General features: G+C 53.9%; 1 protein-coding gene across 8 annotated transcripts in view; it reads right to left on the minus strand.

The window, feature by feature from the left end:
* LOC146252029 (serine/threonine-protein kinase WNK2) overlaps window positions 1-15,708 on the minus strand; it is a 35,497-nt gene that overhangs the window by 9,792 nt on the left and 9,997 nt on the right. For 3 of the 8 annotated variants that reach the window (XM_084679248.1, XM_084679247.1, XM_084679251.1), the window contains exons 4-20: window positions 13,052-13,224; window positions 12,585-12,805; window positions 12,131-12,288; window positions 10,819-10,907; window positions 10,057-10,276; window positions 7,944-8,223; window positions 7,705-7,823; window positions 6,420-7,322; window positions 4,239-5,624; window positions 4,083-4,121; window positions 3,333-3,521; window positions 2,634-3,107; window positions 2,156-2,467; window positions 1,959-2,008; window positions 1,169-1,331; window positions 956-1,072; window positions 330-500 (exon numbers count right to left, since the gene is read on the minus strand). In XM_084679248.1, coding sequence (XP_084535374.1) covers window positions 330-500; window positions 956-1,072; window positions 1,169-1,331; window positions 1,959-2,008; window positions 2,156-2,467; window positions 2,634-3,107; window positions 3,333-3,521; window positions 4,083-4,121; window positions 4,239-5,624; window positions 6,420-7,322; window positions 7,705-7,823; window positions 7,944-8,223; window positions 10,057-10,276; window positions 10,819-10,907; window positions 12,131-12,288; window positions 12,585-12,805; window positions 13,052-13,224 — 5,064 coding nt within the window. The remainder of the gene's footprint in view (window positions 1-329; window positions 501-955; window positions 1,073-1,168; window positions 1,332-1,958; window positions 2,009-2,155; window positions 2,468-2,633; window positions 3,108-3,332; window positions 3,522-4,082; window positions 4,122-4,238; window positions 5,625-6,419; window positions 7,323-7,704; window positions 7,824-7,943; window positions 8,224-10,056; window positions 10,277-10,818; window positions 10,908-12,130; window positions 12,289-12,584; window positions 12,806-13,051; window positions 13,225-15,708) is intronic. The other 5 variants (XM_084679246.1, XM_084679244.1, XM_084679245.1 and 2 more) reach the window with 2 other exon arrangements.

The raw sequence follows: 15,708 nt of genomic DNA on the forward strand, positions 1-15,708 counted from the left end.
AAAGGGTCTTCTTAAACAAAGTTACAGAGTTGGCTCTAATGGCAAATTGAGTTTGTGGAATGAGTCATATCAGCAACAATATTTATTTGTTTATTTTTTGGCAGGAGCCTTTGGCAGCTCTGCTCACAAAGTGATCCTGAGTGGAGGCGGAGGACGCAGCAGAGACCGTCTGCAGAAAGAACAGCTCTGTGTTCTTTGCTGTACATTCTAACTTCTCTCCTATGCTGCCTCCCCTCCAATCTTCACCCCAATGCCAGTCCTCCAGGCGCCCTGCAACTCAGTCCCCTAAACCCGCTCCGGCAGTGTGCTCCTCCCCCTCATGTCCTCACCTCTGCCCCCTGGGGGCCAGCTCCCTGGCTCTGCTGAGGACTGCTGCCCTGGTCGGAGCCCCTCTCCCCCTCCGTGTCCTCACTCAGCATGTCCTCAGCCTTGTCCACAATGTCCTTCAGCTGGTCAATGAACATCTCCTTCTCCACGGGCAGGATGAAGTCATTCTCCACCTGAGGGGAGGGCGGAAAACCAAACTTGGACCACCGTTTCTGGGTGTATAGGTTGGGGTTTTCCTATTTGAATCCTAGACTGCACTGCTGCAACACACCGGAGGCCTTTCGGCTGGTCTGCAGTCGTTGGCCAGTACGGACCCGTATGCTCGTATTTTGTACCGAATTTCTGATGCCAGAAGTCAAATCTCAAGATTTAAGGTTATTAAATATTCATCTGACTACAGGCAGGGGTTCCCATCCAAAATACACGAGGGACTTTATAGAGAGTGAGGAAGGGGGGGGGGAGGGGGTACTTTTTGCTGCAATGCAGAGGAACAATAACACAGAGCTCACTAGTCATGATGACAGAGCAACTCGCTCTCACACACAGCTGGTATGGGCCTTGCTGTTTAACTGCAAAAACCCATGGGCTGAGTCTAATATGATTGGACGCCCTCTTCCTGAGGCTGTACCATGTAGGTGGCGATCTCCTCCGGGGCATCTCCATCCAGGTCAAACTTGAAGGTGACCATCTTGTGGTTGTGAGTCTCCAGCTGGCATTCCACCATCTTATCTCCAGTGTTACACACCTGCACCAAAGGCAGGACCAAGGACAGCCATGTTTATCACCAGCTGGGGGGATCTTTAGCACAAAACCCTGTAGGTGTTTCTGTCAGGGTACTCACGTTGAGCATGCTGAGTTTGGGCCGGCTGGCCTTCTCCTGACGCGAGGAGCGCGTGCGCGTGGATCTGCGGTGGTGCTTCCGGATCCTTCCTTCGCCCTTCCCGCCGTGCGTCCCCTCGTAGCCGTCACTCATCTCCTTCCCCGAGGTGGCGTCTGAGTTCACACTGGGCCACACAGAACAGCCAGGTCACGTCAACACACAGGCTGGAATGCTGGGCACATTCCAGAGGATGCCAACCTCGGAGGGCTGTTATCGAGTCATCTGGGTTTAGGCTCAAGGAAGAATGCACTCCCCATGAACGCCTCAGTGCATGAGCTCTAACAGTTGCTTTAGAAAATAAAGCTGGCTGGGCTGAAGATGAACATGGGGCACAGAAGAGGCCCCGATACAGTTTCTGCTCTAGAGGATATTGTTTACTAAAATGTGACCTAGTGGGAGTTTTAGATAAAAGAGCATAATTCCATTGAAACCCCAGAGTTTGTTGTCAGATCAAATAGATAACTTTGGCTTGCTCTCTCTTCCTACAGCCATGTTCACTCCATTCTCTGGACTAGAAGTGCTGTCATGTCCATTGGACAAGTCTGGGCAGCTCTGCTACCACCCACTCACCATCTGAGAGAGAACCACTGCTATCCAGCAATCTCTCCCTCATCATAACACCAAACCTCTGTCTCCCAGTAGGCTGGGACATGCCCTTTGCCTGAGCCTCAGAGAGCACCACCCCTTACCCCCCCTTTCTAAAGCCCCATGACTCCCTCACAGTGAGAGGCCTTGGCAGACAAAGCCATACCTGTCGTAGGTGTAGCTCTGTCCTGATGCTGGCTTCTCCGATGCGGCATCCTACAAAACAGACCAGCGTTTACGTCAATGGGGGGAGAATTGTCAGGAAACGAGGGGGATCAAATGAGGCCTGTGTGGAGGAGAAGGACGGGAAGAGCGAGGAGAGACAGGGCTGAGAGGGGGTGCGGGGTGGGGGCGTCTCCATACCTCCAGGTTGGGCTCCGCAGGGACCTGTCCTGTGGGAGCACTGGCCTGGTTCTGCTGAGTCAGGCTGCTGCTGGCAGCTCCAGCAGATGATGATGATGATGTCTGGGAGCCAGAGGGCTGCGGCGCTGCAGGCTGGCTCTGGCCATGGACCGGATGCTGGGCCAGGTGTGGGTTCTGGTTGTGGTCCAGCTGGCTTGCTGCAGTGGTCGTGTCGTGTCCGGCTTGCATGGGAGAGGGGAACACTGCAGGCTGGGTGGGGAGGGCTGAGGGGCCAGGATCTGGGTGGCTGGGATGGGCCTGCTGATGAACCTGCTGCATGTGCACCAAGAAGACAAGCAACTATTGATATGAAGACACACTCATTATGTGGCCGCAGGACAGGAGGAATAGAACACGAGACAATGCATTTTGCAATCTGAGCAGTAGAAACGATTCAGGCCTCTTGATAACACACCAGAGCAGCAGCTCCTATATTTACCTGTGTTCGAGGCAGAGAGCTGGGGTCAGGTAAGGGGGCAGGCTGGGGGACTGTGCACCGCGGGGCGGCGGGACTGGGCTGTGTGAGGGGTGTCATATGCAAAGCAGTGGACGGGGCGGGGGTGAGCGCGGGCTGCGGATGAGGACCTTCAGGGTGAGCGCTCCGCAGCAGAGCAGAGGGGTAGACCTGCTGCTGCTGAGGCATGGTGGGCACCGCCGCGGCCAGCTGGGGTGTGGGGGAGAGGACGAGGGGCACAGGGGCCGGGGGAGCTGCGGCACTGTGCAGGGGGGACAGGGGGGAGACAGAGGGGGGGAGAGTCTGGCCAGGAGAGAGGTAGACAGGAGCCAGAGCTGGAGCGAGGGAGGAGGCAGTGGAGGAGGGGTAGGGCTGGGAAGGGGGGCACGGGGGAGGATAGGAGGAGTCACATCCAGCCAAAGAGGCCACCACCTGGATGGTGGCATATGAAGCGGGAAACTGGGGGAAGGAGAGCAGAGAGGGAGAACAATAGGCAAAAGAAGAAAGGCAATGCTCTGGGTAAAACATGTCTGCATACAGATAGTCAACGAGAACTGGCTATTACACCAACTCCAATAGCATCTCCACCACCCACACCCAAATACAAGTGAAGTAGACATCAGTTCTGAGCAGAAGGGACCGGAGAGACGTCGGGGGCAGTGTTGGGGCGGAGCACAGGTTTACCTGGGCAGCATGTGGAGCGGGCAGAGAGGTGGAGATCTGCAGTGGTTGTAATTGTGGATGGACAGCCGGAACCAATGAATGCTGGGGAGGGGCTTGTGCAGGCAGGCTGGATGACGATTGGTAGACATTCTGAACAAGGGTTGGCCCACCTGCACCACGCTGTGGCACACTCTGACCAGGAGGGAGAGACTGCACAGACAGACAGACAGACGAGAGACAGAAACAGAGAGAGACGAGAGAGAGACAGAGAGAGAGACAGAGAGAGAGACAGAGAAAAAAGAGAATTATAGCGAGGGGAAGTTCGATGATGGCTGAGATCCCAGTTAGATCTCTCAGTTGGACATCTGTTTTTCCTGCTATTCACCCAGCTCAGAATGGTTTCATATTTCCCATCCTGTCCGTGCGGTTGGAGTCAGATAGCATCTGCAGCGCACACACAGCCACAGAACAGGCCTGCAGCGGACCCAACCGTTATTGTTGCTTTCATTACTCCTCCATTTACTTCCAGTCTGGCCAGGGTTCAAAGACACCGTTTAGACGGCACTTCTCCCTCTGTAGAAGCGACCGGCCCCTCACAGCTGGTGCTGATCCACACAGCGCCAACACTAACAGACACAACTAACGACGCTAGTATCAGCGGAACACAAAGTGTCTGACGGGCGGAGCCCTCGTTTCTTTCTGTGTGGAAAAGGTATAATGTAGCGCTGTGTGACGGTGCGTGTTGTGAGCGAGGGAGTCGATTGGTTCTACCTGGTTCAGGAAAGCTGCAGGGTAGAGATATGGTTGGAACTATTGAGAAATACAAACACAGGGACAGAGAGGTGAATACGCAACTCAGAACAAAAAGGTGTGTGTGTGTGGGGGGGGGGGGGGGTGAGAGTCATAGTTGCTAAGGGCTCATCTCACCTGTTGGCCAGGGGGAAGGGAAGCTGGTTGGTTGTGCTGTCCAGTAGGGGCTGCAGGGGGCAGGCTCTGGTGCTGACCAGCGGAGGGGTTGTTCACTTGGTAGGACTGTGGGGCAGCCATCTGTTGAGGAGGACCAGGGGGCGGCTGATAGCTCTGGGCCCCTGCAGCAGGCGGTGTGCACATGTAGCCCGCCACTGGCACAGTCTGCTGGGGAACGTGTGGAGCTGAGGGGGCATAGCTGTGGGAGCCAGTGTTCTGTGGCCCCGCTAGAGGGGCAGCGGGGTAACTCTGCAGGGCTGGTGGTGGTGGCAGGGCGACAGGGACCGAGGAGGAGTAGCTCTGGGGCACAGGAGGCTGGCCCACCTGCTGGATGACTTGCGCAAGCGAGACCTGCCCTATCTGTTGGGCCTGTACACTGTTTTGGGTGTGTTGAAAAGAAGGCTGTCCCATTTGCTGTTGTGGTTGCTGACTACAGGTCTGTCCACTGGGCTGGCTGAGTTGCTGCTGGATCTGTGACTGTGCAGCCGGATGGCTGTGCTGCACTGTGGCCTGGGCCATCTTCTGGCTGTGCTGCTGTTGAATAGGCACCTGCCCAGTCTGTTGGCTGTACTGCACTGGTGTAGAGTTTGCTATATTACTAGAGCTCTGTCCAGGCTGCTGACAAGGAGGTATGACTGGGGCTGGGGCTGGGACTACGGCTGGGGCTAGGACTACGGCTGGGGCTACGGCTGGCGCTACAGACTGTGTAGCTGCAACGGAGGCCTGGGCAGGGAACGGCAGTGGGGTGGGGACCATCGTAGAGGCTACAGATGCATAGCTCTTTGTCTGCTGTACAGAACCCACTGGAGTGGGGAAGCTCTGTGCAGTCGGATGCTGAGGCAGTGCTGCTGCTGCTGCTCCACCAGCTGCAGGTCCAGACTGCTGGAGGGGCGTGGCAGTGGTCTGCTGTAAACTTGGAGGAGGGTAGCTCGCTGCAGGCTGAGTCTGCTGAAGAGCGGGAGACGCAAAGCTCTGCTCGGACGCCGTCTGCTGGACTGGAGGCGCCGTGTAGCTCGCCCCTGTCTGCAGCTGCTGGAAGGCTGCCGCAGAGTAACCTGCCGCCTGCTGCTGCTGCTGGCTCTGAGCCGGGTAGCTCTGCGCCGCCTGAGTCTGTGGAGGAGGAATGTATGGTGTAGAGTGACATGGGGCAGCTGGGTCTGTGTGGCTGGCTGTGGGGGCAGCGTGCTGGAGGGCTGCTGCTGCTGAGAAGCCGGCCGAGGCTGAGGTGTGCTGGGCAGGCTGGGGGGCAGAGGGGTAGCTGTGTCCGGGCTGGAGGTGCTGCAGGGCCGGGCTGGAGCACAGCAGGCTCTGGAACGATGGATGGTTCTGGAGCACCGCAGAGCTGGACTGGAAGGACAGACAACGCGTTAGTACACAGACCTTTCCAAATGTCAAAGCAATTACCTTTGCTCAGTTGAATCTATGAAGTCTATTAAGTATGAATGGCCTATTGTATTGACTTCTGAAATAATACCAAACGTCAATACGGCTATGAAAAACACAGGATGCCAGTTATAATGAACAATGGATAAATACGTTTGAAAAACATCCATGGGAGAAATGAAAGCAGGACGAGACAGGTGTGGACAACAATAACAGGAGGGAGGGAGAGGGAGGGAGGAAGGAAGGGGAAGTTAGAGAGAGGACAGCCACCATCCCACCCCCCTGACTGCTGCAGCCAACTGCACATCCTGGGTATGCAAGTCAAGGGAGGGGTAGAAGAAGCAAGCGGATCCGGGGGAAGAAGACAGCTGTGCACATTTTTGCCATTGGGTCAGTGAAGCAGAGAGAAGACAATCATCAGGCCAGCTGGAGCTGGGAGAGGTGGTTAGTGTAGTGTTCATCCAGAGGCCCGGCCCCACAGATCACCATCAGAACCAGCGGAGCAGGCGGAGGGACTAGAGCGCTCTACAGAGGTGAAAGGTCACAGGGGCAGCAGGGTGCCCTCCCATGGCAGCACGAAGAGAGACAGCCCTGAAGAGGCGGCGGGGGGGGGGGGGCGCCAGAGAGAGCAGATCAGCTCCATGCAGCACAGAGTGGGGCCTCCTACAGGCGGGGAGGAGTAACCTCTCTAGTTAGAGCCCAATAGAGAGAAGTGTAGACTACAGGGGCTCCCCAAGCCCGTGGCTCGGTGTGACCTACCACTGCCATGGCCCCAGTGGCTCGCTGCTCCCCAGCACAGTAACTGGCCCTGCGGTCCTGGGGGCGGGCCCTCTCCCCACCCAGACTGATGCCTTTCTGGAGACCCCCGTCTCCATAGCTATGAGCAGGCCTGTAGGTGGTGGGCAGCTGGAGCAGGGAGGGGCCCTGGTTGGAGGAGGTGGCGAGGGGGGCGGTCTTGCGGTTGATGATGTTGAGGAGCGACTTCTGGAACAGGGAGAAGTCTGAACCGTCGCTTCCCGCCCTGGCCCTTCCCGAGCACGACGTGGTCGCCCCGGGGAGGTGGGGCCTGTGGGCGCACACACACAGCTGAGGTGGCATGGCAACCGGGGAAGGGGGGAACCCCGCCTCCCGTGACCTCAGCAGGAGCAGGGAGAGGCAGCCCTGGCACATGTGGGACCCGGCCGGTGCCTGGTGGTGGTGGGGGGAGCCGAGGCTGTGGAGCAGGCTCAGGTCAGAGTGTCTCCTCCCCCTTGGAACGGGCGACGCTGGGCTCTCATGCGCGGCCTCCGACGACTGCTCCATAAAAGAGTCACTGTGACGACGGGATACCGTCGGAGGCGAGAGGTGCAAAAGGGGAAACGTGGTGCCGTGGGAAGGGAAGCCGTCCTCTGCTTCGGAGTAGCCCTCGGAGGCGCTGGTGTCTGATTGGTCACCGCTTGGTGACGAGGCGGGGCTGACGGGCTCAGAGTGCTGCGACTGGAACAGGGTGTGGAGGTGGGCCATGTGGTGGCCCCTCAGCGTGTCAATGACCGAGGTGCTGCCTCTCCGCACCCCCCCGCCCAGCCCCGCCCCCGGCCGGAGCTCCTGACCGGGGGCTCCCAGCACGCCCCTCTCACATGACCTGGGCCGCTGAGAGGGCAGACAGGGGCCGCTGCGCTGGCGCTGATGTGGCCCAATCCCCCCACAGGCAAAACATGTTACTCAGTCCCACAGCACACGTGTACAAGCAACACACAGACAACAGGAGGGGAACGGATACGGATGAACTGAAGGACCAAACGTGTCGAGCTTTAAAGATAGACCGCATTTGAGGCTTGCTGTGCAATATGGGTTTGTGTGTCTACATTGGGACATCCGACTCACCTATATGTGCATGTACAAATATGCAAGAAATGCATTTAAATCAGGATTGATGTGGTCATTTCCAAATGGATGCGTGTGGCACACATGCATATTAACGATCCTGTATGTTCATGTGTATGTTGATGACCTGGGTGCGCGTCGAGTGTGCCTGTCTGTGTGCATGTTGCTGGCAGACACAGACCTGCTGTGTTGCCATGGAGATGGGCTCCAGCAGGGACTGGTAGAGGACACTGTGCTGGCTGCTGTGGGAGTCAGAGTACACAGTGGAGCCCAGGCCGCTGTCAAAGGTGCTGTCTGCTGCTGAGACACAGGGGAGAGGAGGAGGGCCAACTCATTACACACACACACACACACACAAAGCCCATCGCACACAGATCAGGTGAACCACGCCCGCGTCACAAGGATGAGGGGGGGTCTTACATGTGACAGAGGTGGTGCTGGTTGGCAGGTTACACAGCCGGGCGTGCTGGTCTGCCTCGGGCTCCTCTGGCTCCTGCAGGGGGGGCTGTTTTCCCTGTGGTACCCCACTGGAAGTGCCCTGGGGTGGGGCGCCGGGAGCCCCAGGCCCCCCCTCCGCCTGGTCCACCGGTGGTCCAGCAGGTACGGTCCTCTCCCTCCTCCACTTTATCAAGGCCACACGGTCCCTGATGGACTTCCCGACAATCTTGGCGTCACTCTCGTGGAAGAAGCCAGACTCCACCTGACAGAGAGGGGGAGGACGTGGGGCTTGAGCTCGAGTATTTTTAGACGCGAGAGACAGAGTGCAAGGGGATGGAGAGAAGGAGGAGGGAGGGAGCGAGAGAGTACAGGGAGAGAGAGAAAAGGAGAACGACAGAAGAAAGGAACAGGATGTCTATTTTAAAGAGGTGAGTGGAGGAGTCCTCAGCAGCTGGGTTCAGGGGGTTCACAGCAGACAGAACACGGCCAGTCAGTCCTTCTGCTGACGACAACATGAATGAAAGACGACCAAAGGAGCCTGGAGGACACCAAACCCACGACTGAACACCTCTGTTGGTTAAAGCTTTCCTTACATTAGCCTGACTGAACGGACCTAATATCATTCCCTAATTGAACTTACACAGGAATGGACAAGCTAAATATATGATGCACTCCATAAACAAGTCCTCAAAGAGAAACCCTGGCATTATGAAAAGGCATTCTTTCTGTTGACTGAGTAGGGAGAGAGCATGAGCAGAGACAAGAGCGCACACATATGAAGATAAAGTGCAGCTCCCATGGTGCCAGCCTGCCTGTGTCGAGTCATCAGAGCCTGGCCAGGACTGATCTGAGACTGGGAATGCTGACCGTGCAGCCCATTGTGTTGGGCTTGATGCTCTCTGTGCCGGGGGCGATCGTTACTGCCAGACCTGAAATGTACTGCTGCTCTGACCAGCCTAGCGCAGGCAGATAGGAAGAGGGAGGGAGGAAGGCAGGTCAACCGACCTCAATAACCCTCGCTACAAATAACAGCTGGATCTGCGGTAAGGTTGAATGAATCATGGAAGCAAACTCACAAAGTAGCTTCAGCCCATTGACAAAATCTCACTAAAACAGAACACGTTCCTCAGACGTGGAAAACGAGTCTACCACCCCTATTGAGGAAATCTAATATGATATTGGATTTGGGTAAAGGAGGTTAGGAAGGAAAAATATTAAACATCATCTTGTTGTTGTTGCTTAATGAAGGAATGTGGATACACTGGCCACAAAAAGGACACTGAGGTGCACAACCCACTGCTGAAATTCCTTGAGTTTAGTCATCACATCATCAGTCATGTCATCATGTCATCACCATCTGCGGCTGAGAGCCACTCTCATTTGTTATGAGAGGCAGTCTCCATTATGAGAGGCAGTCTCCATTATGAGAGGCAGTCTCCATTATGAGAGGCAGTCTCCATTATGAGAGGCAGTCTCCATTATGAGAGGCAGTCTCCTTTATGAGAGGCAGTCTCCATTATGAGAGGCAGTCTCCATTATGAGAGGCAGTCTCCATTATGAGAGGCAGTCTCCATTATGAGAGGCAGTCTCCATTATGAGAGGCAGTCTCCATTATGAGAGGCAGTCTCCATTATGAGAGGCAGTCTCCATTATGAGAGGCAGTCTTTCAGGCATTGCCAGACAACAACCCGGGGAAGGAGGAGAAAACATGAGTCTACAGGCTACATGAAGTGTCTGTGTACAGTGTATGTATGCTGCCTCTCTGGACCAGGCCCTTAGCAACGTGCCTTATCTGATAGAGGCTGTCGGAAAACAACAAGCAGACAGAGACGTTAAAAGGGTGATTAGAGGAGTCCTGAAAGTTCAGACTGGCATATCGGCCAATCTGCATGTGGGCGCATTCCCTGATAGTGAGATAGGGCCAGTGTTGGCACACACGATGCCAGCATCTCCACTGAGCTCTGCTCCCCTCCAATATCTAGCAACTGGAAAAAACATGGCTATGTCAGAGGTTTGGTAGCTCTGCCCATTGCCCCGAATGCTGAAAACAGTAGGCCTACACTGAGGATCTATGGTGTCTGTGGTAACATCTCACCATCTCCTGGGCCACCCCCTCAGGAACCTCCGTCTCCAGGTCGAAGGAGAACTCGATGGCGCCGCTCTCCTTGTACTTCCCCTTCAGCTTCTTGGGGTCCTCCACCCACAGCTTCAGCGCGATGGACGCCTTCTTCCCGTCGTCCTCCTCGGCCAGCTCCACCCTCACGCCCGTGTCCTCCGCGAAGAAGGCGTGGTTCAGCAGGTCCTTGATGGAGTACCTGAGAGAGAGCAGCCACGACAGACATCTCCAGCACCACGCAGCCACATCATCTACATGCTCTGCAGAGCAGGGGTCGGCATGGTCATCATTTGTCTCAGGAGATTCAGAAGCCTGAATCCCGAGTCGCGGCATCCATGCCATAACAAGCCTGGATATATGAGAACCGTACATCTAATTCTACCAAACAAAACGTTATGTCATACATGTGAAATAGACTCTGCTAAGATCCAATGTTCCCCGACAGGAATGACATAAGCCCTTATTCTAAGAATCCCAACGCTTTTATAACCTCCAGCAAGGGCATATCTGGCACCTAATCATCTCCCAGGAGGAGAACTTGCCCAAAGGCCTTGCCTTCCTGTCGATCCTATAAACTGTTGATGTAAGAGAGTGGAGGACGTCCTACAGAGGGGAGCAGATACAGCCGCTGCTGAGAGGCTGGCTGTCCCCGAGGTGGCGTGGGAGCAGGAGGAGGTGTCTGAGGACGAGAGGTCACCTTGGTGGCCTGCTACCGGACACTGTTGCATTGCAGTCACTCACCGCTCCTCTTTTTTCTGGCAGATACACTCCCCAATAATCTCCTTGATTTCAGGATCCATAACCTTGTTGTAGCTGGCAGGCTTCACCCCCTGGAGGAAAAAGGAAATGAAACCACAACATTTGCGGAGGACACGGCATAAGACCGTCGCAGGAACACACGACAGGCCAGAACAAAGAGGCTTCTGAGGACACAGGCACAAACCAGTCATGTCGTAATATGGTTTAAGTTGGCAAAACCAAAACTAGGGCACAATGTTTTTGGAAGTTCTTAAAAGCATTAATTAACATGTTCTAAATCACAGCTAATAACACCACATTCACGTGTCAACATCACTTGTCAGATTATGAAAGATTCAAACTTGCCACTTTCCACACCTTTGGAGTAAAAATAGTCTGTCACTAAGACACAGGCACTTTAGGGATGGGAATATGTGGTGGAAGGAGCCTACTCTGGGAGTAGTATTAGAGAGCTATTAAGGCTTTATCATGGCTCTTTGATATAGAGGCTATTAATAGTGTAGTTTGGTCTCTCCAAGGTACTCCGATATACAGAACAGTAAACAAAAAGACAACTGGTGCTGAGCTGGCCCGGTAGGTCTAGTTGGTTTTGACAGGAAGACGCAAAGTTGTTATGTGGAAGTACTGGTGAGTCACACCAATATGTCTGCCAAGTCTGCATCCAATCAAGATCCAGGCTATTCTGTGGACCACCCCCGCATGAAGAAACTTGCTTATCTGGGGAAGTTATTTTCTTTTCTCAGGTGAAATGAAACAGAGCAAAGCCTCGAGGCCTTCTCTAGGAGAGGGGACGGTTTGGAGTCCCTGAGTGGAGACATAAACAGCGCTGGCCAGTAGGATCAGGAACAAGAGGAAGAAGTGCTTGGAGAAAACCCTTCATCTCCATGACGGCAAACAAGTCTTGTTGATGGATAGGAAATGTGGCTGAATTAACTGCCTTAAATCCTGATCACATGTTGACTTTAAAAAACGCTACCATCTGATGAGATTAATAAAGACCGGGTCATTCGAAGGTAAACCCTTGGTAACGAATGTCAAACCTACGAGAACAGCATGAAGTATATCTGACCTCCGCCCAGCCATCCAGACTCACCAGATTCTTTGAATGATCAAAAAACACAGGCACGCACAGTCACATGCTATCCTGTACATTCTCACATGACAGCAGCTTACTGACCTTATACCTTCACATTTTCTACGACTGCTGTTGAATTCGTAACGGTTGAACCTCTAGAAATAGCGCTGCTAACAGTGTGTTTGTCGGAAGACTTGCAGGTGTGGTAGCTGGACTCACGCTGGTGACTTTGCGGTAGATCTGGGCGGCGTTCTGGCACTCGGAGTAGGGGTACTCTGAGGTGGCCATCTCCAGCATGCACATCCCAAAGGCGTACACGTCCACAGCCTCGTCATAGTGCTCCTCATACATCTCTGGAGCCATGAACTCTGGGGTGCCTGAGGGTCACGGAGGGTCAAACAGACATTTACATTTACATTTAGTCATTTAGCAGACGCTCTTATCCAGAGCGACTTACAGTAAGTACAGGGACATTTCCCTCGAGGCAAGTAGGGTGAAGTGCCTTGCCCAAGGACACAATGTCATTTGGTTGGCACAACCAGGAATCGAACCAGCAATCTTCTGATTACCAGCCCAATTCCCTAACCGCTCAGCCATCTGACTCCTGACAGACACTGGTTATGTGTACTCTCTCCTCACGCGAGTTTGTCAAAGGTCTTTGATTTGGTCTTACCAATAACACTCTTGGCAAAGGAAGCCCTTTTGAGGGTTGCCAGCCCCAGGTCTCCGATCTTGACGGAGCCGGTCGGGCCGGTGATGAAGATGTTGTCACACTTGAGGTCTCGATGGATGATGGGCGGGGTCCTGGTGTGCAGGAAGTGGAGGCCCTTGAGGATCTGCCGGCACCAGCTCCTCAGCACCTTGGGCTTCATCACCTTAAACCTCTTCAGGTAGCTGCAGGGCCACATGCACACACAGCAGGGCAGCTTAGGGGCCAGCCTCCATTTAGAGATAGATATATACATTTGTTTATATGTTGGGGGGAATTAACCGTGTGTTTAAGATAGGTTACATTTTTATTTTTGGACCAGTCCCTCAGCAAAGGGGACCAGTCCCTTAGCACAGTTTGTATTTGCTGTATAAAACAGAAGCAGATGTGTGTGTTTGCGTGTCTGTTGGGAAGTCTTCAAGGACACTCACGTCTTCAGCGTGCCTGAGGTCATAAGTTCTGTCACTAGGACGATGCACTTCTTTCCTTTGAGGGGGGACTCCCAGAAATCGTAGAAGCGGACAATGTTTGGGTGCTGGAGACCTTTCAACATCTCCGCCTCCTCCTTAAAGCGCTGGCGCTCAACTTTGGTCAGTTTCCGGTCCTGGAAGAGGAAAGTTAAGGTGAGGGTAGAAGGAGGAAAAGAGGACATCGACATCAGAGCCTGTTCAAACCCAGGTGGGAGGGACTTGGTGCATTTGCTTTTCAAGAACATCCAGATGGGATTATGAGTGGGTGTGTGCACGTGCCTCCCCTCTTTCATTGATCCCTGGAGCTCCGAGTCTGTCTGACAGAAATTTACAGCTCACTAATGGGATCATATAAAAGCCCCAGACAATCTCAGTCCCAGCTGAGGTATCCAGGACAGAGGCTGGATCTGGCAGGCAGGACCTGCGCTTTGACAGAAACCAGAACAAAATAAATAACTGCTTCCTGCGAGTATGAATGAATAGCACGTGCCAGTGTAGAGGCTACTCAGTGAGGAAGACTGGAGGACGACAGTCATGGCCATCCCTGGGGAGGACACAACCACAAGCATCTGCAGACACACCCTCATCACATGGGAGGGGGGCGGGCGGGGGGGGAGCAAAGGTTGCAATTTGTCGATCCCTCCTGCTCTCTTGCTTGCCTGCGCACCTCCCCCACCTCCGCAATCTCCTTCTCTCTCTGCTCCCCTCGTGTGAGCCACTCCCTTTAGCAACCCCCCCCCCAGCCCTCTCCCCATCCCAACTCTCATCTCTCCATCCTTCATCTCCCTCTCCATAAATACGTTGGAAGCGGCCGCCAAGCCGGAGGCGTGATGACGTTCTGTAAGTAGCCTGGGTCTCGGCGCGTCCTTACTGTGACGCCGCTCTCAGCGCCGGCCCACGCTTATGTAACACATACATCTGAACATACGGGCATTGACACACGCATAGTGTGTCTGCCCACGGCACCGGGTCGCACGCTAACTACAGCACGGACCATCACAGAGAAGGACGCCATTAAAGAGAGAATCTAATAAACATAAAACTGAGACGGCCCTCGCTCTCCACTGACATATTTAATTATCCAATCAGCTTGTGAGGTGGGAAATAGAGGAGGAAATTGAAGAGAGTGAAAGACAAGTAGTCCAACTAAATGTAATTGTGTGCATATGTGAGAGGATGAAAATCGAATGGTCCTCAGAGAAAACAACAAATATAGATGTGCAGTGATGCGAGGTCATAAGGAACGTGGTGAGGTGATGTGATAATGCGAGATGGAGTGCTCTTTAGTGTGTGTTTGAGTGTGTGTGTGGGGGGTGTTCTTCCTGCACTCCTCTCAAGAACTATAAATAATTCAGCTCTGCAGACAGCCTAACCCAGCTGAGCCTGGAGGAGCTGAACTGGGTTAGGCGGGGCGGGGCTGGGCTGGGCGGGGCTGTCCCTAAACACACTGCACTGTGATGGAGGATCCCTCTCTTGAGGCTGCAGCCCCCTAAAAGAATCCTGCACCCCCTCTCTCTCCACATTCTCTTTCTAGGGTCCTGCTGTCAAACCCTTCTCATCATCTAGGCATCATCAACCTATAAAACCCCTCCCAGTCTCTGCCCCCACCATCCCGTCCCCCTGCCCCCACATCACCCCACCCTCCTCAGTTTCCTCTGCCTCCCTTCTCTGCTTTCCCTTTCAGCAGACACCGAAGCTTCTGCATAATTCAGGCGTCACATGCCGACTCAAAGTGTTGTGCACAGCATGCTAAAATACACAGACACGCTAATGAACATCACACCAAACCATCAATAAGACTTTTCACCTATTGTGTACAAACTCTTACCCAGTCCAACTTAAGTCTGTCCAGTTAAAATAGCAGATTGGTCTATAAGAAGCTAGCCGACTGGCACAGCACAGGCGTGGCTGCAGGAGCTGCACGAACTGTGTTTCACAGGCCCAGGCACAGCCACCCTCCACTTGGGCCAGAGGCTCTGACAAATGAATGGTGACATCAACATGAAGTCATCTATAAAACTGTGCTGCAGACCATTGCTCCTGACTACAGCTGTGTGTTTAACTCTATTAGTCAGAGACAGATCCCACACCAGCACACCCAGACACAAAGACCAGAGAGGATATGGGCCACACAGGAGTAGAGACCAGACCACATCAACTACCTCCACCGTAGAAAACTGACAGGAAGGGTCAATTGAGCGTTGCGTGTGGTGGCCATCAACATGGAAACATTTTCAATATGTATACAAATGTTCCTTGTGCTACATGTGGAGACAGAGACCAGAGAGAAGGCATCCCTGTGTGATGGTGTCGTTCACAGACCCAGAGAGAGGCACCGTGTGTGGGGCTGGTCTCTCAGGAGAGGCTCGTTTCCTGGAGCCTCCATCATGGGGACATATTCCACACACTGTTCAGCTGACACATACACATGCACCCCCACACACGTGATTGATGTGGTTCTCGGACAGAAACCTTTATGAATACTGCTGAGGGGCTTGTGTATTAAAGCGATGTGCCTCCCCTACAGTGCTCCCCATTCAGAACAGGACATTCCCATATTGCTGTGTGAAGGCAATAAACGGAACCACAGTGTCATTTACCAAGATGAATCAACCTCA

Source organism: Hypomesus nipponensis, chromosome 18 (assembly GCF_054491055.1).
Source record: "Hypomesus nipponensis isolate SF chromosome 18, ASM5449105v1, whole genome shotgun sequence".
Taxonomy (NCBI): domain Eukaryota; kingdom Metazoa; phylum Chordata; class Actinopteri; order Osmeriformes; family Osmeridae; genus Hypomesus; species Hypomesus nipponensis.